General features: G+C 33.7%; 1 protein-coding gene across 1 annotated transcript in view; it reads left to right on the top strand.

The window, feature by feature from the left end:
• Vps4b (vacuolar protein sorting 4 homolog B (S. cerevisiae)) overlaps positions 1–22,126 on the top strand; it is a 29,630-nt gene extending 7,504 nt beyond the window's left edge. The window contains exons 2-11 of the mRNA XM_005373028.2: positions 3,619–3,730; positions 4,961–5,117; positions 7,475–7,542; positions 10,848–10,967; positions 13,802–13,958; positions 14,361–14,509; positions 15,216–15,297; positions 16,622–16,841; positions 18,661–18,801; positions 20,633–22,126. Of these exons, the coding sequence (XP_005373085.1) occupies positions 3,619–3,730; positions 4,961–5,117; positions 7,475–7,542; positions 10,848–10,967; positions 13,802–13,958; positions 14,361–14,509; positions 15,216–15,297; positions 16,622–16,841; positions 18,661–18,801; positions 20,633–20,734 (1,308 nt within the window). The 3' untranslated portion in view covers positions 20,735–22,126. The remainder of the gene's footprint in view (positions 1–3,618; positions 3,731–4,960; positions 5,118–7,474; positions 7,543–10,847; positions 10,968–13,801; positions 13,959–14,360; positions 14,510–15,215; positions 15,298–16,621; positions 16,842–18,660; positions 18,802–20,632) is intronic.
• Positions 22,127–22,492: the final 366 nt, after the last annotated feature.

The raw sequence follows: 22,492 nt of genomic DNA, 5'->3' as shown, positions 1-22,492 counted from the left end.
GGGATCGAATCCAGGACCTTCATCCTTACCTCTTTTTTAACTTTTATTTTGAGACAGGGTCTCACTAAATTGCTGAATTGCCCAGGCTAGGCTCAAAACTTGTGATGCTCCTTCCTCAGCCTCTTGAGAATGTAGGGATTTATAGGCACTCACCACCATCCCCAGCATGATTATCTTTAATACAGCCTAGTGATGCTCCTTTTCTTTTTGTTACTGACTCATTTTTGTTGAATATAATTTTATTACCTAAATTAACCCCATTGGAATATCTTAATAAATCATGCTTATTCTTAGTATCTACATATATTCTTTAAAATTAGCTTTTGATGAAAAATTTACTTTGAGAGAATTGTAAAATTCACGTGCAGTTAGCTGTAAGAAACAATACAGAAATCCAGTGCACCCTTCACCCAGTGGCATCTTGTAAAGCTGGTGTGCTAACAAAGCCAGGCTATTGACATCGAGGCACTCTGTAACTCTTACTCATCTTTCTCAGTTTGACTTGTCCTTGTATGTATTTATTTATGTGTGTCTATGTGTGTTTCTGTGCAGTTTTATCATAGTGTAAGTTTGTTTTTCCTTTACCACAGTTAAGATACGAAACCATTCCATCCACAAGGATCCTTCTTGTTGCCCCTTTAGGACCACAGTAACCTCCCTTCCTCTTCCACCCACATTCCTATCTCCTTCAAAACTATTCTGTTCTCTTGTCGGATTTTTTCGTTTGAGAGAATTCTGTAAATGGAATCCTGTGGTCTGCAGCGGTTGGGGTTTGACTGTTTTCAGTCATCATGATTCACTGGAGACTAACCCAAGTCATATGTAGCAGTAGCCTATTCGTTGTTGTTACTGAGGAATACTCCATAGTATCAATATACTGCAGGTCTTAATTTTTTTTTTTTTTTTTAGTGTTTTTGACTTGTTTAACCGTGCAGCTATGGAAAGGCATCCTCATCTGTTACATACAGGTTTTTGTGTGAATGTAAATCTTCATTTCTCTGGGATAAATGCTCAGGTGGGCAGTTGCTTGTCAGGGTTAGAAACAAAACAAAAACATTGTTTCCAAGAGTGGCTGTACTATTTTATATCCCACCAGCAATGAATAAGTGACCTAGTTCTCTGCATCCTCACCAGCATTTGTGTGTGTGTCTCTCTCTCTTTCTCATTTATGAAGAGGCCATCTTTTCACCAATGTATGTTTTTGGCTCCTTTGACAAGAATCAGGTGGCTAAGGTTGCATGGTGTTGTTTCTGTGTCCTCTGTTCTATTCCATTGGTCTCTATTTATTTTTGTGCCAGTACCATGCTATTTTTTTTACTATGGCTTTGTATCTAATATGAAATCAAGTATCATGATGCCATCAGCCTTTTTTTTTTTGGTCCAGGTTTGGCTGTTACTGATCTTTTGTGTTTTAGGATTTTTTTTTTCTAAGTTTTATAAAGAATGTCATTGGAATTTTGATGGAGATTATTTATAGATTTTTTTTAATATGGCCAATTTTAAAATATTCTGTCAATCCATGAACATGGGAGGGCTTTCCATCTTCTAGTGTCTTTAATTTCTTTCCTTAGTGTTGTCTAATTTTCACTGCTCATGTCTTTTACCTCTTTTATTAGGTTAATTCTAAGGTATATATTTTTAAACTGTTGTGAATGGAATTGTTTTTCTGATTTGTTTTTCAGCTAGTTCATTGTTGTATAGGAAAATTATTGATTTTTAATGTTGATTTGTACACTTTTTTATTACTCATTCTCATGTGTTGTGATGTCTCATTGTTGGTTTAACTTGCATTCCTCTAATGTCTTATGATAAACATCTTTTCATGTACTTATTTGCTACCTGTATATCCTTTTTTTGAGTGAATGTTTACAGTACGTAATGATTATGTTTATCGTAGGGAGTTGTTACATGTATATAACACATCTTAATTCCTTTTACTTACCATTCCCTTTCTGTCCCTCTCCCTCCATTTCTTCCCCTTCCTATTTGCAGATCTGTCTCCAGGTTTTTTGTTGTCTTTTAGTATTTCGCTCTTTATTTATACTTTAGGTTTCTCATATAAGTGAAACCATGCAATATTTAAGCTTGTGTATCTGGTTTACTTTATGTGCACCTTGAGACAGTAATCTTAAGTGTATATCCTTTGATAACATATCAGTTAACATCTCTAGTCCATTTTCTATTTGGACTCTCTACCTGTTCAGTTTTCAGAGTTCTTTATGTGTTGTAGAAACTAGTTCTTTGTTGGATGTGTTTTGAAATAGTTCTCCCAGTCTGTAACTTATCTTTTCATCTTTTTATAAGAATCTCCTAGAGAACAAAAGTTTGACATGGTTGAGTTTTTTATTTTTTCCTTTTATACATTATACTCGATGCCAAATTTAAGCCCCTTTGCCAAGCCCTAGATCCTGAAGGTTTTTCCAAGTTTTAAAGCTTTCTATTTTTTTAGTTAAGTGTATGGCCATTTACAGTTAAGTTTTACCTAAAAGAAAATATAAGGTTTAAATTGAGATTTCTGTTTTGCTTATGGATGTCCAGTTGCTCCAGCACCATCTCCTTAAAAAAACCTATTCTGATACTGACTTGCTTTTTCATCACTTTTGGAAATCAGATATATTTGTGAGGTTCTGTTTCTTGGATTTTAAAAAAATATTACAAAAGTAATTTGTTTGTTATGGCTATTTTAGAAGATTTGAAAAAAAGAAGGAAGTGAAAAGTCAGTGAAGACTTGCTTATTAGGATAAGGTCCATTGTGTTTCAAATCGTTGGTAACATCTGAAATGTTGCAGCAGGGTGGTTATGTAGAGTGCTTGCTTAGCATGCTCAAGACCCTAGCTTCAGTCCCCAGTTGAAAGGCGTTGGGGGTTGAGAGGGGCAGTCTGTCATAAACATTTTTTTGTGTCATTAATTTAAGGATCCTTTAAAACATCTAGGACTGCTTGCTTGGGGAACATGTAACATTGAATAACTGGCACATATGCCAGTTATTTGCATATTTGTCATGCGCCAGTTATTTATTTCATTTGTTTTATTATTTAAAAGATCTCTGGTTAATGTCTATGTTAGGTGAGTAAACTAATAGGTTAAAAGTTTTGGGCATTTTTCAAATGCTTGGTATTTCATTGCCCCATTGCTTCTCAAGGGGTTTTACCCCATATATTTCTACTATTGTTGTATGCTTTAGAGATAATGGCATTTAATTTCTTGGAATTTCCCTAAATGCTGTTTTTAATATGAATTTTCAGTTTAATAATAAATTTAATAATAATTTTCAGTTATTGCTTACTGGCTCTAATTTTACTTTAATTGTGTGAAATTTTAGTGAGTAGTACTAGATAATATTGTATTCAGATAGCATTTATTCATATAGCAAATGTAACTTGAATTTTATAAGGTAATTTGCAACAAATTACAGTTGTGGTTTAAGGTTGCTTTTATTTTTCAAAAAAATTTTCCAAATATCCGATGTAGCTCAGTGATAGAGCACTTACCTGCCATGTGTGATGTCCTGGGTTTGATACCAAGTGCTACTTGCCCCTCAAAAAAAGTTCCAATTTGATTATTTATTTCAAGTTTATGTTTTGGTTTTAATGTAAATGTTTTTCCTTTCTCAAACAGAAAGCAATAGACCTTGCTAGCAAAGCAGCACAAGAAGACAAAGCTGGGAATTATGAGGAAGCCCTTCAACTCTACCAACATGCTGTACAGTATTTTCTTCATGTAGTTAAATGTAAGGTCATAGTTTATTTTTTTATTTAAAAACACTACAAAATAAAATTCTTCTATTGTTATTTATGAAAATTGATTGAAACACAAAGCTTTCAACCATCACTAGTAAAAAATCCTTTCTACTTTGAAGTACTCAAATGTAGCTAATGAATGTGGCAGTTATCATGATTGTTAGTTCGTATTTCCAGACATCTTAAAATGTCAGTCAGTGGAAACAACTTTTTATTTTAATGATAATATACCAAAGTATGTAATATAAACTCATTTCCAAAGCATTCATTTGAAAATAATTGTTTTAAAAATGTATTGGGAAGCATTTTATTTGTGTGTTTTACAGGTACATATTGCATATTCATGTGCCAGGCACCATTTTGGGTACTGGGAATTTGACAGTGAGAAAAACAAATGAAAACCTCTGTCTTCGTCAGTTTTACACTTCATGTGGTTAGATAATCCAGGGCTTTTCTTTTAAGCTTCCTGGCTTAATCTTGAGGGTTTATGTAAAATTAAGGTGAAACTAAGAATGTATCATAGCTTAAGATATATGCGGCTAGTCCTATGCATTTTGTATATTGCTGAAGTCTACTTTTAAAAGTAGCCCTGACAATGGCCATTATTTAGTACCATTATTATGTTAGTTGTACACATATGTGTGAGACTTCCATCACTTTGTATACTCTCTGAAATAGTTTATGTAGGTATTAATGGAAATGGTTAATACTGCTTTACTTCTGTTGATCTTTTTATGTTTTATTTTTAATGAATACATTTTAGTTGTCCATACTAAAGGAATTCAGTGTGATATGTCAACACATTCTACTGTTCAGCTTTCCTTTATCTGCTTCTATCTTTTCCCCATCTCTAGTAGTCCCTGTTCTGTTATCATGTTGTTTGTCTTATGGTTGGTTTTATATAGACAAGAAGCTTTCAGCTGTCTGCAAAATATGAGGGAAGAATATGAAACACAGAGAATATTAAATAGTTTCTTCCTATTTAACTTTAACTTGGAATACTCTGCTTGTGAGATCTTTTGTGACTCAAATTCACTATTGGTCTCCAAGCCTGTGAAGAAAAGAATAAAGAAGAGTTAATAACCACTGATCACAATGAGTTAGAGATGATCTTTTTCCCTCCGCCAACATAGAATTTCCATGTTTAAGAGAATACATCTAAGTTTAAACTTTTCTCTGTCAAATACTAATTGACAAATCTCTTTCATTCACTTCAACAGATGAAGCACAGGGTGATAAAGCCAAGCAAAGTATCAGGGCAAAGTGTACAGAATATCTTGATAGAGCGGAAAAACTAAAGGAATATCTGAAGAAAAGAGAGAAAACCCCACAGAAGCCAGTAAAAGAGGGACAGCCAAGTCCAGCTGAGGACAAGGGGTATGTAGTAAAAAGAGTAGATTTTGTTCTTTCAACTTTTTCTTGATGGAATAAATTTATCTTGTTTGAACCAGGCATTGGCAAAGCATGGGTAATGGGCCAAAGCAGATGTACTGCATATTTTTGTTACTGAGTTTTACTGGGAAACAGGTTCACCCATTTGTGTGCATACCATCATCTAAGGCTCATTGCGTCCTGTTTACAACAGAGTTGAGTAGCTGCAATACAGACTGAATGGCTGCAAAACCTGAATTATTTCACTGTCTGGCCCTTCACAGACAAAAGTTTGCACCTCTAGTTTACCAACATTAGGGGATACTGTGCCCAAAAGAAACCTCCAACATGCTTGCCAGTTGTAGAGGAAACATGCATAGGAGTAGCACTGAGCCTCTGACCATCAAGGTTTAAATTATAAGAATGAGCCACAAATTAAGTCTTAGATTATATAGACAAAAAATAACTCTAGTAGTGCAAGTAATTTTTCAGATACGTGAAATTTTTTGATGTGGATTTGCATTCCAAATGCTTTATATTGTCATTGTAAAGCAACACACAGTAATTTTTAAAAGTTAAAGCCCATTTTTGGAATGTGTTCCTTTGTGGGTGATATATTACATACAAATGCAGAATTCTCTTACATGTAATATGCATGCCCAGCTCTGTGCTAAACAGGGAAAACATATTCTAACCAGACCCTCTTTGACCTTTCTACTAACTGGTACCATGAGTGGTTCCAGGGTACACACTCTTAAGAAAATAGGATTCTATGGTGGGATAATCTGTCCTGGTTGGGCTTGAAAGCAGTGAGGTGGTGCTCATGAGCTTTAGAGAATGCCATACAGTTCATGCTCCGTAATGGCGCAAGTTCCTTAGATAATCCCCTGAGAGGACTGAAGGAATGAAATCTTTCTTAGGCAGCACTTTAGGGGATTTGTGGCTGCTACTATAGACCATTTGGAAGGGCATGAGGAATATAGGAGTTAGAATTGACTCATTGCCGCATGGTAAAGTTTGAAGAAAATTATAAGCTCCAGGTTTTATATCATTCTGTTCAAGATATGGTCAGAGAACTTGGAGTTTCTGTGACACCCAAAGAATATTTATCTTTTGCATCTAAGCATTGACATAACAAAACTCAGATCACACTTCTATCTTACAGATTACTGAATTTCAACTTCAGGGTTTCTTGTATGAAATGACATTTAGTGTAAGACAAGAGCTTCCGGCATCGGAAGAATTCAGTTGACCTCAAGTGTCCAGGGCTCCCAGCTCCCACTGAGACACCATCACCAGCAGAAACATCCTGCCTTCCCCTGTCTGTTGAGGCTTTTCCAGTTTTGCTAAAGGAATCTGTAATGACCTTTCCTATGATGGTTGCCTTCAAATGGATGCCAGTTTTTTTTCCTGTTCCAAATAACAGTCTTAGTTACCACCAGCAGGATTTACTTTGGAGCAAAAAGGAATTTATTACAGTATATTACCTTACAGAATTTTAAGGCCAGAGAATCAAGCTTAAATTTCATAACTAGGGGAAAGACCCAGTATGTCCTGTAGGGGCATGCAGTTGTGAATTCATTCATACCAGTATAGAGGTATGTCAAGTAGGGATCCTGCTCCTGTCAACTCCCCTCTTAGCAGTTCCCCTCCTGAGTCATAGGAGCACACAGCAAGACTTCTGTCTCAGGTCCCTCACCAAAACAGTGCTTTCGCCTGAAGATTTGATCTCTATGCAAGCCGCCCCCACCTTCTCAGAGGAACTGAACTCATATGAAACCATCCCTGGAAGGGGGCCTGCAAAGGGTAGGAGGTGTTTGTTGTTGTTGTTTGTTCAAATAGTAACGCTGTTATAGTACAGAAAGCATGCTAGAATAAGTTGGAGCAAGTGTTAAGTGAATCATTTTCATTATCATCCGACATCATCCATAACTCTACCATCCTGTTAACCTTGGCATTCCCATTTTGGCATAAAACCTGTTATGCTTTTATCCCCATTTATATTTTGGACCTTGGTGTTTTGGGTTTTTTGGGTTTTTTTGTAACTGTCCTGTAATTCATCTTAAATCATTCATGGAACAATGTATAGGCATGCATTTATGAACTCATACATGCAGAGTATATCATAGGCATTTGAAGGTAACTCTTGACTTCTTCCTAATCTTTTTGGCCCTTTCTTGTTCATGATTCCTTATGGATTGATATGTCTGCTTCTAATTTATTTAAAGTTTTAATAAAATTAGCATACTTTTAATGTGAATGTTATTTAAATTACAAGTATTTCAGGTTATCTTTCCTTCATTTTGGCATTATTTGATAGCATTACTTGAATGCTATTAAATATTTTAAATTCTTTTTATTAGGAATGACAGTGATGGGGAAGGAGAATCTGATGATCCTGAAAAAAAGAAACTGCAGAATCAACTTCAAGGTTGCTTTAGATTTCATTTTTAAATTTACTGCCTTATTGAAAAGAGTCATAATGAACTGTCTGATTGGAATTGTTTCTTTCCTTCTGTATTTAAATGAAATTCTAGAACTGGCTATGGTTGCCAGTGGTCACATGCTGGCTTTGTTTAGAGCATTTTCATAGGATTTGCCCCTTCAGGGTTTTTAATAGTTTTGTTTTTTTCATGGAGTAATTATCTTGTTATTTCTGCCTTTAAAAAGTTGTCAGTTTATGCTTTTCAGTTTATTTGCCCCCTGAAAGCAGGTAGCATTTATACTATTAGCCCAGTACAAAATCTGACAGTTTTAGAATTTATTATCAGAGGAGCAGAATGATTTAGAAATTACTTTTAGTACCATTGCTGTGGCTGATCCATTGATGCTTTATTTCATGTTTTTTTTACCTGCTCTTTCTCATCTGCTTTTCAGTGTTCCTTCCCATTTCCGTGTACCTCTTTATCTCTTTCAGCTCTCTTGTTTTTACTTTTCTATAAAAGTTCATATAATGGCATGACAAAGAGGGTATAGATTTAGATCTGGATTCTACTCTATGATCTGTCACTTAAAAGCTTTCTAGTCTTGGGCAAGTTTTCCTAACCTCTCAGAGTCTGAGACCCCATCTCTAAAATGGAAAGGAAATTTATAGTATCCTTTCAGGAAGGAATATCAGTGATAGTATAACAACTTACTAATATTAGATCTGAAAAATTCTAGGTACTTGATAAATGGTGGCGCTGTGTGTATAAGAATGCATCTATTTAATTGCTGGCTTCTTTAATTGATGAGATGTGATTGTTCTGTGATATGTTAGCTAAAAGTTTTTTGAATCTAAGCAAATAGAATGCTGAATAGAAATTATTTCTACTATGTAGTCTTGGCTACTAAATAGTAATATGCCTTGTTTAACCAGACTTTTAACCTTGCTACACTAGTCTCTTTGTTTTGGTAATATTTCTGTTTTACCCACCCAAGTGGGATGTATAGGAGAACACTGCAAGGATAGTATCTTGGAAACAGTACAGGTAATGAGGGTAAAGTAAAAGCTATAGTCCCAGGGTAGAAACTCCTGAGTTTCTACTGCTGTGTCCCCACTGCTAGAAGCAGTACCTCCACACACTGCACATTCGGTTTTTGTGACACGTGGCTTGTGATAAGTACCTTTATTCTAGTAATAAGGCAAGAAGCTTTCTTCATGTTAGTCTTACCAGTTTTGGTCTGGTTTCCCCTCTCCCCATCCACTCCCCATGTGAAAATTGGATTGTATCTTCAATCTTGAAAAAGATCCAGTTGATTTTTACTAGAGATTTCTGTAAATTCCTTCCCAATCACAAGGCCCAGAGATTTTTTTAATGCTTAAAACATTTAAATGAGGAAATTTATTTGGAATTTTAGGATAAAGTCGAGTATGAAATGAACTCTAGGCTTTCAGGGTTTTTCCACCTTTAATCATTTGCTAGTGCATTTCATAATGTAATCCCCTTTTTGAGTCTTCTTTCTTTTTTCTGAAATATTTGAAAACTCCTATTATAGGATATGGCATTAATTATACCATAATTGTTAGAATTAAAAATGAGTATATGATTTGGGTTTTCTGTTAATTGATGTAGATAATTCAGTAATTTTAAGGGTGTTTTAATATCATACGTAGTATAATCAAAGACCAGATAAATGTATATAATTAGAAATACATTAAAGTATTTATTCATAGTGTTCCATACTCTCCTGTCACATTTTTAGTTTTACAGACCATTAAGTAGTGTTAAGTATTTAATCATTAGTAAACATTCCAAAGTCACCTTTAAACTTTTAAGGAAAAAGGTATTAGTCAAACATGAAAATAAATTTTGCATACTTTTTAAATTGCATAAAAATCTTGAGTTATCCAGATGATACACATATATAAATTTCCTTTTGTTTAACAGACATGAAATTCTCTGTGATATGATGCACATATTTTTTCCTGTGGGATTATTAATCTTTCTTCATTAGTTTGGTTTAATTTGGTTTAGTTTGGCTTGCCTTGCCTTGGTTTGGTTTGGTTTTGTAGTACTGGGGATTGAACACAGGGCCTTTGCCCTGAGCTATATCCCAGCCCTTTTTTATTTTTTTTAATTTTGTTTGGTTTTTTTCCGGTACCAAGAATCGAACTCACGACCTTGCACTTGCCAGGCAGGCGCTATGCCACTGAGCTGGCTAGGGAGCCCCGCCAGCCCTTTTTAAAAAAAATTTCTTTAGAGACAAACTCTAAGTTATCCAGGCTGACCACCCTAGTTTGTAATCCTCCTGCTTCGACCTCGTCAGTAGCTGGGATTATAGATGTGTACCATTATCCAACAGAATTACTAATCTCAGTGGAACATTAAAAAAAGCAAATTGCCCTTTTTATATCTACTAGTCTGAACATTTAGATTGTAGAAATGTTCATAATTTCATTTAATTTTAGTCTAATAACTTTTTTCATAATTTAGGAAGTAAGCCACTGACTATAATTAGAATGATAGGTGATGTTTCCTAACCAGAAAAAAATAACTTATAAAATTTCATAATTAGTAAATTGTGTGATGGCATTTTATTATTAAAACAACTACATATGTTAGAACAAGCTGCTTAATTGTTTATAGTTGAGCAGTTTCTGTATATAGAAAATTGGAAAACCTTTCAGTAACTTCACTAATTTGTAAAAATTACAGATAAAGGTATATTTAGTATTAGGAAGCCAAGTAGAAAATCTCAGGAAAGTGTTGCAGAACCAGAGGGATATACATTGTCCTTTGTGTCTTTTACTTCTACTTTCATTACTGTATCTTCTTTTTTCATCTTTTTCTCTCTCATTTATCTTCAGTTAAAGTTGTTAAGGATATTTTCTCTCTGCATTGAGGAAAGCATTAGATCACCTTTGCTTTTGGTTCACAGGAAAATAGTACATCAGCCTCCATTACACAAGCATGCTTGGTTCTCTAAGTCAGTGCTTCAGCTGTTATAACCTCTTTATGTAATGTTTGGTGCTTTTCCAAACACACCAATACTATGTCATTTAATCCTTCTACTAACTGAAGTAGTTTGGGCAGATGGTATTATTTTTCACTTCACAAATGAGGAAGTAGGAACTTGGCTCCTACTGACTTATCCCAATACTACTACTTCAGTGTACTATCTCAGAAAGATTTAGTACATAGAACTTTTCCAAAACAACCTTATAAGGCATTTGTTTTCCCATTAGTATTTCATGTTGTTTTTAAGTTTGAGAAAATAGTCTTCCGTAATTTAAAGTGACATAATTTTTTGTAGGTGCCATTGTTATTGAGAGACCAAATGTGAAATGGAGTGATGTTGCTGGTCTTGAAGGAGCCAAAGAAGCACTTAAAGAGGCTGTAATTTTGCCCATTAAATTTCCCCATCTTTTTACAGGTGAGATGACTTCTAAGTAATTTCGTGTCATGATTCTTTTAAAACACATCAATGGGGGGCTGGGGATTTAGCTCAGCGGCAAAAGCACCTGCCTGGCAAGCGCAAGGTCGTGAGTTCGGTTCCCGGTACCGGAGAAAAACCAAAAAAAAAACCAAAATAAAACACATCAATGACTAAGGTAAAACATGAGTTCTTGTCACCATATCATGAATTACCATAAATTCTGCCAGTTGGAAGTGATACATCTTTATACAGATGATTTATTATTATACGTATCTAAATTTGCAGTATAAATGTTGCAAAACAGCCTAAATGTCAACCAGTAGGGTGTAAGGTAAATCACTACCATGCTGTGTCAGGAGTGTGCCATGTACTCATTAAAATGTACTGTATATTCATACTAAAGAATTTCAGTCTTCATTTTCATCTAGTCAAGAATGCCCACATCTTTCATAAATATCAAAAACCAAGTTATAAAACACGGATGGTTCTGTTTGTTAAATAAATGTGTGTGCTGAGAATAATATAGATGGGCTAACCTTAAAATGTTAGTGTGTGCGTAGGGAGTAAGATTAAAAATGATTTTTACTTTTTCTTTTGACTTTCATCTGAATATTTTGCAATAGGCATGTGTTAGTTTTTAAAGAATATTTCCATGTCTTAGAAAGAGGAGTAAGAATTATTATTTAACAGCTTCAGATGAAGTGCATATCCTCTAGGGACAGCTGATTATCACTGTGAAGAGAATGTTGCTGACCCACACCATCTGGAGATAGCTCAAGTTCTAGTTCCAGCAGTAAGTGATTTGTTTGTGCTGAATCATTCCTTTTTGTCCTTTTTGTGACTGATGGCCTATGTCCATGATATGGCTACTCCCATGGTCTTCATAGTTAAGCGTAGGTTTTGCCTTTTGAAAAAACCTGGTTTATGTAAAGAGCAAATCTATGACATTGACTTCACATCAGATCCAGACAGTGTGTCATACAGAGCCATCAGGAAGAAAGCAAAGAACCAGTAGGCCATGTGTTGGTCCGCCTAGCTTCAAGTGTGACTTCTACTTTCAGGATATGAAACAGTTTAAAAGTTGACCTAATGGGCTGGGGATTTAGCTCAGCGGCAAAAGCGCCTGCCTGGCAAGCGCAAGGTTGTGAGTTCGGTTCCCGGTACCGGAGGAAAAAAAAAAAAAAGTTGACCTAATCCTATAAAGATACAAATATATGATTGAATGCATGTTACTAGTGTTTCTCAAACATGAATCATTTATGTATCTTCTCCATGAAGTTTTTCGTATATATGTATCTTTCTTTAAAATTTTTTGCTTTAAATTGCTCACATTTTACAAAAAAAAATTATTGAAGTAGATCATAAATACTTCAGTATATAGGAACTGTGAGTATTCTCCTTCCTTATCAGTTAGTATGTCTGTGTACTCATCCTCCAGATACACAAGGGTTGTATTAAGGTTGCATGACCAGTAGCCAAACAATCATCCTTTTGTCTTTCCTCCCTAGAGGTCATCTCTTTCATGACTTGTAACAGAATAGATTTTTTTTCCTTTATTTGAATTTCAAATCATTCACTTTTATCTAGTAATGTCACTTTAAAGACTGATTTCTGTCTACTATAAATAGGAGTTTTTCTGACATACATTTAAAAAGATAATTATTTAAATAAAAAGAATTTGAATACCACCTAGAAGTATTCATATGATACCAATGGTACATGTACACCAGCAGGGGAACACAGAATTATAATTGTGCACACATAAAAGAGAAAAATAGAATTCAAGTAAAAGTTGAGGCTTTCATAACAAAAATAACAGTCTTTAGTTTTGCTGTTAGTCATCTGTGTATCATTTTGTTGCAGACACTGTACCCATCCACAGTTTGTTCCTAGCCATTTTTTAATATATATTTGCCAGCTAAAACACATTCTGGTTTATTTTAGGTAGCATTATAATTTCTCATTAGCAAAATTGGGGCACAGAGAGTTCATTTACTGCCTTGTAATGTTTTTGGAAAACTAGGATTTAAGATAGAGTTCCCATATTATTACCAAACCGCCCATTGAGGCTGCTCACCATAATACTAACTTTTTGCTTCCCTGTGAGTTAGGAATTTAGCAGTACTTCACACATCATCCAGACTGAGCATCCAAAAGAATCTGCACATCCACAAGTAATCGAGAAGAATCCGCATGTCTTTTATGGGTAGTGTTGAGCCATGCACACAACAGGTGATTAGAAAGTGCACTTCTAACAGAACTCTTTTTCCCTCATTAAACTGTAAGCTTGTACAGGGCAGAGATCCTTTTGTTTTTGTGTTCTGCGCATCATGGTTCTGCTAAATACTGGTTGAATGAATTAGTGAGCAAGCAAAAGAACTTGCTGTTAGGATTGTATTTATATAAATACACTTGACAAAATAATCTCTAGAAGTAACAAATAAAATACATTTAAGATATACTTACCTTAGACTGCTTTGTTTGTTTTCTTTATTTATGATACTGAGGATTGAATTTGGGGTCTTTGCACTAAGCTACATCTCCAGCCCCTCTTTGTTATTTTTTATTTTTGAGGCAGGGTCTTGCCAAGTCACTAAACTGCCTGGACAGGGCACAAACTTTCAGTCTTCCTGCTTCAGCCTCGTAGTGCCAAAATTGGAAGCTTGCATCACCATGCCCAGCTGGCTTATTTTTAAAATATCATTTTATTCTTGCTGTGATAGCTTTAGAGTGAAAACCTTTTCAGAGTTTTTTTAGTATGGATAGTGTCTACAGTAACTGAAATGAACAGTCTTAGAATTCTCATGTTATTTTTCTAATGCAAATTTTAGGCAAGAGGACACCTTGGAGAGGAATCCTATTGTTTGGGCCACCAGGAACAGGAAAATCCTATTTAGCCAAAGCTGTAGCAACAGAAGCAAACAATTCGACATTTTTTTCAGTATCTTCCTCTGACCTTGTTTCTAAGTGGCTTGGTGAAAGTGAAAAGTACGTAGTAAATCTTTCGTTTTGTTTGTTTCTTCTGTGCATGGTAGTCACTGTATCTGTATAAAAGTAATAGACTTCTTATTAGTAGATGTTCAGAAAAGTGACATGTATATTTACTTCTCTATCAGATCAGTTTTTAATTTGACATTTATTTTATGGAAATTATATGTAACTGTAATCCTACAGGACATATCTTTTTATATTGTGACTTCCATATTTACATATTTATAAAACTTAGTAAATTATAAAGTGAGTTAGCTAACTGTAGCATTCTTATCCTCTGGACCTGAAACATCATTAGGCTTTTGACCTATATAGTTCCTGCAATATTGGTATATTGCTTTTAATCTTTTACTTTTAATCTTTTATTTTTTTAGACTGAAAGCTTTTATTTCTTTTCAGACTTGTTAAGAACTTGTTTCAACTTGCCAGGGAGAACAAACCTTCCATTATCTTCATTGATGAAATTGACTCTCTATGTGGTTCAAGAAGTGAAAATGAAAGTGAAGCTGCACGTAGAATTAAGACAGAGTTTCTTGTGCAAATGCAAGGTGGTGTTACTCATCTTTTAAAATGGTCTTTGTTTTATAACAATAGTTGAAAAAATTTAAGCAGAATTTCTCCTAATTTACTGACTCATTATGCCACAGTTCATCTTGATTGTTTTCATAAGCATGCAGAATCTAGATGTCATTATCTTGTAGGATTTTCTGGTATAAATAGTAAAGAAATTAATGTATTCGTTTCTGGCCAGGTATGGTGATACACATTTGTAATCCCAGCACTGTGAGAGGCTGAGGCAAGAGGATCGAAAGTTTGCGCCCTTTGTGGGCGATTTAACCACTTAGCCAGATCTTATCTCAAAACAAAAAGTAAAAAAGAGCTGGAGATACAGCTCAGTGTGAAGGCCCTGGGTTCAGTCCCTAGTACCACAAAACACAAACAACAAAATGAATACAGATGTGTGTGTGTAAATATGTGTATACACACATATCTCCACATGTGACATAGATACCATATCATGTGGAAAAATATTTTGATAATACTAGTAGTGTTTATGTACAACCTAGGAGATTTGATTCTTGGGAATATTTGCATCATACTACAATAACATGATATTTGATAAAATAACTTTTTTCAGAGACACTGAAGATGAGGCAATTTAATGTTAAAGCTACACTACATTTTTGAAAAGAACATACAAGATTTTTTAAATGCCAAATTACATTATTTTAAATGTTACTTATTTTCACACAGGGGTTGGTGTGGACAATGATGGAATTTTGGTTCTAGGAGCTACAAACATACCCTGGGTTCTGGATTCTGCCATTAGGCGGAGGTATGATGATACAGTAAATACCTTACTTCTAACTACCTATGTAGCAATTAATGGTAATTCTTCTGTCTAATAAGGAGGCATTCTGATAAATTTTCATAAATTTTTTAATGTGCCCTAACCCTGTTGCCCCCCTGCCTTGAGGGAAGAGAGGTGGCTACTTGCTTATTTGTTTGACTGGTATATTGAAGATACAAGATTTCTATATATTGGAATCTTTCACATTAAAAAATATTATTGCCTTTAATTTTGATTAAACATAGCAGGATTTGATGCTTTGAGAATTTGTAGATGTAGTCTTATATTTCCTTGAAGACTCCCTCATGAAGTTTTTGTAGATGATGATATAAGTCAAAGTAAGATAAGACAAATTTTTAATAAAACATATTACATCTAACTTTTTAAATTTGAATATAAAATCCCAACTATATGATGGGTATATATACTCTACTTTTCCCTGCTTAATAGTCCCTAGTTCATTCATTTAATTTTGTATTTAAAAAAAAGCATCAGTATATGCCACTTTTAGTTACTGACTTGCCAACACGCTAGATCACCATCTGGCACTAAGAAAGGAAATGTGTTAGGTAATTTTGAAAAATAGCCTAATTCCAAACTTACCTCTAGAGGTAATAGAAACTTTTAAAAAAGAAAATTACCTAAAGGAATGTCTTCAGAGACCACCCAAATTGTCCCTCATTGCTTCCTATCTCCAGATACTAAAATTCTACAAAGGCAGGCACAATTATTAATTAAACAGAGTGTTTATTATTTATGGTATAGGATTATTCTGAATGAATTCATTTATAACAAAGAGGACATCAGGTGTAGTATGTTTTTAAGATTTTTGAATAACTTCACTATTTTGAATTTAGAGACTTGTCATCTATATTCTATTATTAATCCTTATTCTCTTGATTAAGAGCTGAGTACAATTTGTGGAAAACTGTAATTTTACAGGATATGTCTTCTCTCCTTATGTTGTGAATTCTAGATATACAGACACTATAACCAAAATAACCTAAAAATTATGTGAAAAAACACTAAAACACCACAAACTGGTTTCCTGACAAAATTATTTTGTTTTTATTTTTGTTTGTTTATAAGGTATCCTGGATATCCTCTTTATTTAACCTAAATGTAGATGTTTAACTCTGTACATTGCTAAACTTGGTATCATTGAGAATATCTAAATATCTTCAATTAGTATCTACTGTGTTCTACTTTTATTAATATTAGTCTTCTGTATTTCTTGAAATGATCCTAATTTTCAATTAAAATTAAATACATATTTTAATATCCTTGATATAATTTCTTTTCTTTCAAGATTTGAGAAACGAATCTACATTCCTTTGCCCGAACCCCATGCCCGAGCAGCAATGTTTAAGTTGCACTTGGGAACCACTCAGAACAGCCTGACAGAAGCAGACTTCCGAGAGCTTGGGAAGAAAACTGATGGTTATTCAGGGGCAGATATAAGTATCATTGTTCGTGATGCGCTTATGCAGCCTGTTAGAAAAGTACAGTCAGCTACTCATTTCAAAAGAGTGAGTTTAATCTCTATCCATCTATTTTTAAAATGAAGTTTCACGACCATTGTTGGTTTGTCTTCAGTGAATTTGGAAGGATTTCAGTGTTGTGTGATAATATAGTATGTGAGTTTACGTAACTGATGTATTTCTGTTTCATTGAAAATTAGTTCTCCAGTAAAGTTTATTTATTAGTAGCTGCTGTTTGTAACCCTAACATATTTTAAATTATTCTGTGAAATCATTTTTCAAATATTTCTGTATTACTTTGGTGTAAGTGTGGTTACAAGGCTGCTTCTGATGGAGCTAGAACAACCACGAGCAGAATCATGAATAAAGAAAAAAGTAATACTGGATAGTATCTTTTAGATACTTGCATTGCAGTGTTAAGATTTGTACTGTGCTCTGTCCTACATCTTATTATTTCATTCAGTCTTTATGAAAACAACAGGTCCATATAGCTGACAACCTGTTGGTAGTTAATCTAGGACCTGGTGCCAACAACTTTGCTGAAGTATTTTGTCTAGAATAGGGCAGAGTGTGATTTTTCCTTAGGTAAGGTACATTTAAAAATCTGAAAGTGCAACCATTCTGCGATCCTGCCTTTCCTGCACAGTGGTTAGCCTACTGAGTTGAGCATATAGTGAGTGGTACAGTATATGGTTGAGATAAGGTATTGTAAAATACTGTGGTCTTGAGATAGCTAAGTAACAGTGGGTCAGCCTTCCTGCTTGAAGATAGCAGTACCCAATATTACTCAAAGTAACACGTGTAAATCCTCAGTAAAGTGTTAGAAACTTAGTTCCACAGTATGCGACAAGACCAATATATCATGACTAAGATAACCTTAGTTATAATATATATACCATAATAAAGTAAACTTTCTGAAAAAGGAGTTTGAGCTAAACCTTCCAAATTTAGGAAACTAGACACCTCATTTTACCTACTGTGTCTTCTTGAGCAAATTAAGTTGCCTATTTACAACTCATTTCAGTCTCTAAAATGGGAATAACACTACTTCAGGTGCTGTTATAAGAATAAAATGAAACAATATTCATAAACACTTAATTCTGGTACCTGGCTATTACTCATCTACCCTTCAGTGATTTCTTTACTGACAGAAATATTTTAACAGTAGGGTTTCCAATCAATAACAATAGCAAATTTCTCTATGGCTCCATCCTTTTCTGTTTTTAAAGCTGATTATTTCAATAACAGTCAAAAAAACTCAAATCCCTGACTTTGTGCCGCTGAATTTTTGGAGAAGAAAGATGAAAAAATACGCATCATACATAAGTTAAGCTGAGGATGTTAACTGTTCTGTTTTGTTTTTTTTTTTGGTACTGGAAATTGAACCTAGGGCCTTGTGCTTGCCAGGCAGGCGCTGTACCGCTAAGCTACATTCCTGGTCCCTAAACTGAGAATGTTTCATATCTGAGAATATCAAACTGAGAATGTTTCATATCTGCACTGATTCTGAAATTAAAGTATAATTGTCTGTTTTTGATCCCTTAAGATTATGTCCATTTACACATTGGAGGAAAAATACAATCACTTATAACTATTTATTCTTTTTTTAAAAAAATTTATTTTCCCTCCATGATGATATAAATAATTCATTGTAGGAAATTTCAAAATAGAGGAAAACATCAAGAAAAAAAACCAAACTCTCCCATAACCCTGAAATAACTATTTTTGTTGTGTATTTTTTTAGAAGTAAACATTTTAACACAACATAAAACATATTATATACTTTCAGATTCCTTGAAAAATGACCTAAATTTTAATGTTTATTTAATTTGCTCAATTAAGTATTTTAAATGACTATTTACTACAGGTTCGTGGACCTTCCCGAGATGACCCCAACAACATGGTAGATGATCTGCTGACACCCTGCTCTCCAGGGGACCCTGGTGCCACTGAAATGACGTGGATGGATGTCCCTGGAGATAAACTTTTGGAGCCAGTTGTTTCCATGGTTTGAAATTTTTTTCTATTTTATTTTATTTATTTATTTTGGTACCAGAAATTGAACTCAGGACCTTGCGCTTGCCAGGCAAGCACTGTGCCACTGAGCTATATCATTGGCAGAAATTTTCTTTTAAGAAATACTTTAACATATTGTGTTTTGTAATTTGTCAGGCAAAAATAAAATTTTTGTTATGTTAGGACAGTGGTGGTGAACCTATGGCACACATAGGTTATTTGTTATCATTGAAAGCTCTAAAAGGTTTGCCATCACCGTGTTAAGATTTGCTGGAAAATATTAGTATGATCAAGAATGCTTAATATTTTCCATATTCCATCTAATCTTTAAAAATTATAAAGATTAGTTGAATTTAACGTTTAAAAATATTATCTTTAAAATATTTTCTAAGGCTATGAGACTGTAAGACTGTTTAAAAAGATTTTTATTATGAGACAGGGTCTTGCTAAGTTCCCCAGGCTAGGCTTGAACTTGTGATTACCCTGCCTTCCCAGAGAGTGAGGATTACAAGTGTGCACCATTGTATGTTGCTGACTTTATAGATCATGTAGCTGGAATATCATCCCCCAAAATGAACTTACTAATATATTATTGTCAGGATTTAAGCATAGGATTGGTAAAAATTGTTCCCCTAAATTTTGAAGTTTTAAAAATAGCTATACATGCTAATCCTGCTGTCATAGAGTTCATAAATGGTATTTCCCATTTAACTTAAGGCTTCATAAGAAGTTTAACTAATAAGGTCTTAAAATTTTTGGTTGAAAATTTTTGACTTTCTTTTTTTAAAGTATTTACCTGAATTCAATCAGAATTTTTAGTAGAAAACATATTTCTGTAGTTTATAATGAAATAATTTATAATGAAAAATAATTTGTAGGATTTTATTTGTGAAGTATTTTTTTTAGAAAACTTAGGAAGATTGAAAAATTGTTCATTATGTTTCTTTTCTTAATTAAAATTCATATTTTCTCCTTTAGTCACAGATTTTCAAAAATTTTATGGTAGATTTAACAAGAACTTTCTGAGAAGAAACATATATATAGATGTGTACATGTATGTAAACAGGTATATTTAAAAGTGCAGATATACATATCTTCATCTGTTAACTATGCTCTTTATCTAAGAAGTTATTCAGAAGTCCTGTTTTTGTAGTGTAGTGTGGTGCCATGTGCCTGAAATGCCAGTGTTCTGGGAGACTGAAGCAAGATCATAAGTTTGAACCCAGCCTGGGTAACTGAGCAAGACCATGTCTCAAATTATCTTTTTAAAAAAGAGCTAGGGAGTATAGCTCAATGTAAAGCTATGTTATTTTTAGAGAATTTAAGGTAACTGAAAAGTTGTTAAATTATATTTTATATGTGGATATTCAGTTTTCAAAATGTTTAGCTTCAATTACAAATTTCCATAAAGCTTTGTAGTGAAATTACTAACTTTTTGTAGTAAAATTACTGTACTCCTTCAGAATTGTACTTAACTGGGATGACTGATCTCTTGTTTAAGGAAAACAGGTAAGGCCATAAGTTAGACCATAACCGTACTAAGGAGGGCCTTTACCCTCAGGCTAACAGGATTGTAGTTCCACTAGGTAATGAGCAGCTTTTGGAAGGGTTTGATCGAGTGAGGAAGAAATTGTAAGTGTCTACACAAAAGAATGACATGATCAGAGAAATGCTTTAGAGAAGGGATTGTCAACAGTCTATATAGCACACTGCATGTGTTCATATTCATTTGGGTTACAGTTAGTAACAGTATTAATAGCAGTGCAATAACTTTTATTTATGAAATCCATTTTTAATGCCCCTTCCCTCCTTTTCCCTGACAGTCGGATATGTTGCGGTCTCTGTCTAGCACAAAACCCACAGTCAATGAACATGACTTACTGAAATTAAAGAAGTTTACAGAAGATTTTGGCCAAGAAGGCTAAACCAAAGACAGCAAGGAAGATGTTTACTATATGTATTCCTTTTTTCACAGACGTTTATGCCTTTCTTGGATGGCATTCATATCATTTCCAGTAAACTCTTCCCACAGAGAAAAATATGTCTCTGTCCAGAGTTCCTTTAAGTTTCATACTGTACTTTTCTTCTGTCACCTGTTAAATGCTCCTGATAACAAAAATTATAAAATAATGGGTTATAAGAAAATGAGCAATATGTAAATGACATAAAAAATAGAAATTACCCAGTAAAATGAGTATTAAACATTGACCTACAAATAGAGTTTTTATGTGTGGTGGTCTTTGCAGAATCCTTACTTTTGTTTTTGTTTGTTTTTTTTTTACTAAAATGAAATAGGGCTTTATATTTAAAAAAAAATTATAAACATTCTTAATGTAAAATTTATTTTCTTTATTAAAAAATTTTAAATGACAGAATCTTTACACTCAGGGATGGGCAATAAAATAACAAAGAGCACTCTGATTGGTTTAGAATGTGTTTGAATTGTGTTATAGCCAGTGCTCTTACTGATTTCTAATAGGTTGATTTTTTTTTTTTTTCCTGTGTAGTAATTTCTTTAAAGGCAGCAAGCTTTCATATTTAACTGAATGAACCTTCCACTGTGCACTCAAGAGAAGGACTTTCTATATTAGGCATTGTCTTTACCTTGAAGAAGAATATTGTCTATTTCAATGTCTTTTTGTAAAGATTGACCAAAACAGGTAATACATAAGTATGAATTTTTAAAATAACTATCATGAAATACTGTAATGGGAAGGTATAATTTGCTATTAAGAAAATGACCTCCCTTTGGATTATAGGAAGTTTCCTGTGTGTCATGTGGGTTATGTGTGTACGTGTGTGTATGTGTATATATATATATATATATAATTTGTTTTTAATATAGGATAGCAAGGATCTTGGCTTTCTCCTTTTAAGTTCAGGGATGTTTGTCCTGGTCATGTATATGTTGTAAGTGTAATAGTTTATAAAGCTTTAGAAATCAAGTGATGTCTCATTAAACAATAAAATATAAACATGATATTATTTTAACTTCTTCAAATAAATAATCTGAGGATATGTTACACATTTGAGCATCAACACTAAATTGTGCCTTGTACATTAGCGTTGGCTAAACATGCAGAAGATTAAGTTATCTAGAATGAGGTGGAGTCCTTAATTACTATGAAGTTCTACCTTGCAGATGTATCCAGTAACTCATGGATGGTATCCAGTAACTCACGTTTTGAAGTATATTTGCACATTTTACCTATTATGCTGTATGATTGCCTTTGGATTTTCTGTACAGATTGTTTTTGCTGATAATAAATGGAAATCACAGGCTTGAAATACATGTGAAGTAAATTGGTGTAACCTACTTTTGGCTGTATTCTGTGTATGCTTCTTTATTAGGGCCTTCTGTTTAGGAGAGAATATTATCTAAATTGATTAATTACAAAGATAATTTAAAATTAGTAAGAGTATATACATGAAAATTGTGTTTTTAAATAGTTTTTTGTGAGGCTTGGAAATTAACTTGGCAAACCAATACAGACTCTTTATGGATAATTTTTATATCTTATCTGTTTATCAGGCTCAATACTGTATATTATACAGTATTGTAATTTAGGAGAAATAAATAAAATTGTCATTGAAAACGAGAGTTTTTTGTGAATCCAAAATTTGAGGAAACATTCTAATTTTTATTTGAGATGCTTTTCGTTTTTTTCTTTTTTTTTTTTTTT

The sequence above is a fragment of the Chinchilla lanigera genome, unplaced genomic scaffold (assembly GCF_000276665.1).
Source record: "Chinchilla lanigera isolate Chin_1 unplaced genomic scaffold, ChiLan1.0 scaffold00001, whole genome shotgun sequence".
NCBI classification, from domain to species: Eukaryota; Metazoa; Chordata; class Mammalia; order Rodentia; family Chinchillidae; genus Chinchilla; species Chinchilla lanigera.
This window is presented reverse-complemented; position numbering and strand designations above follow the sequence as displayed.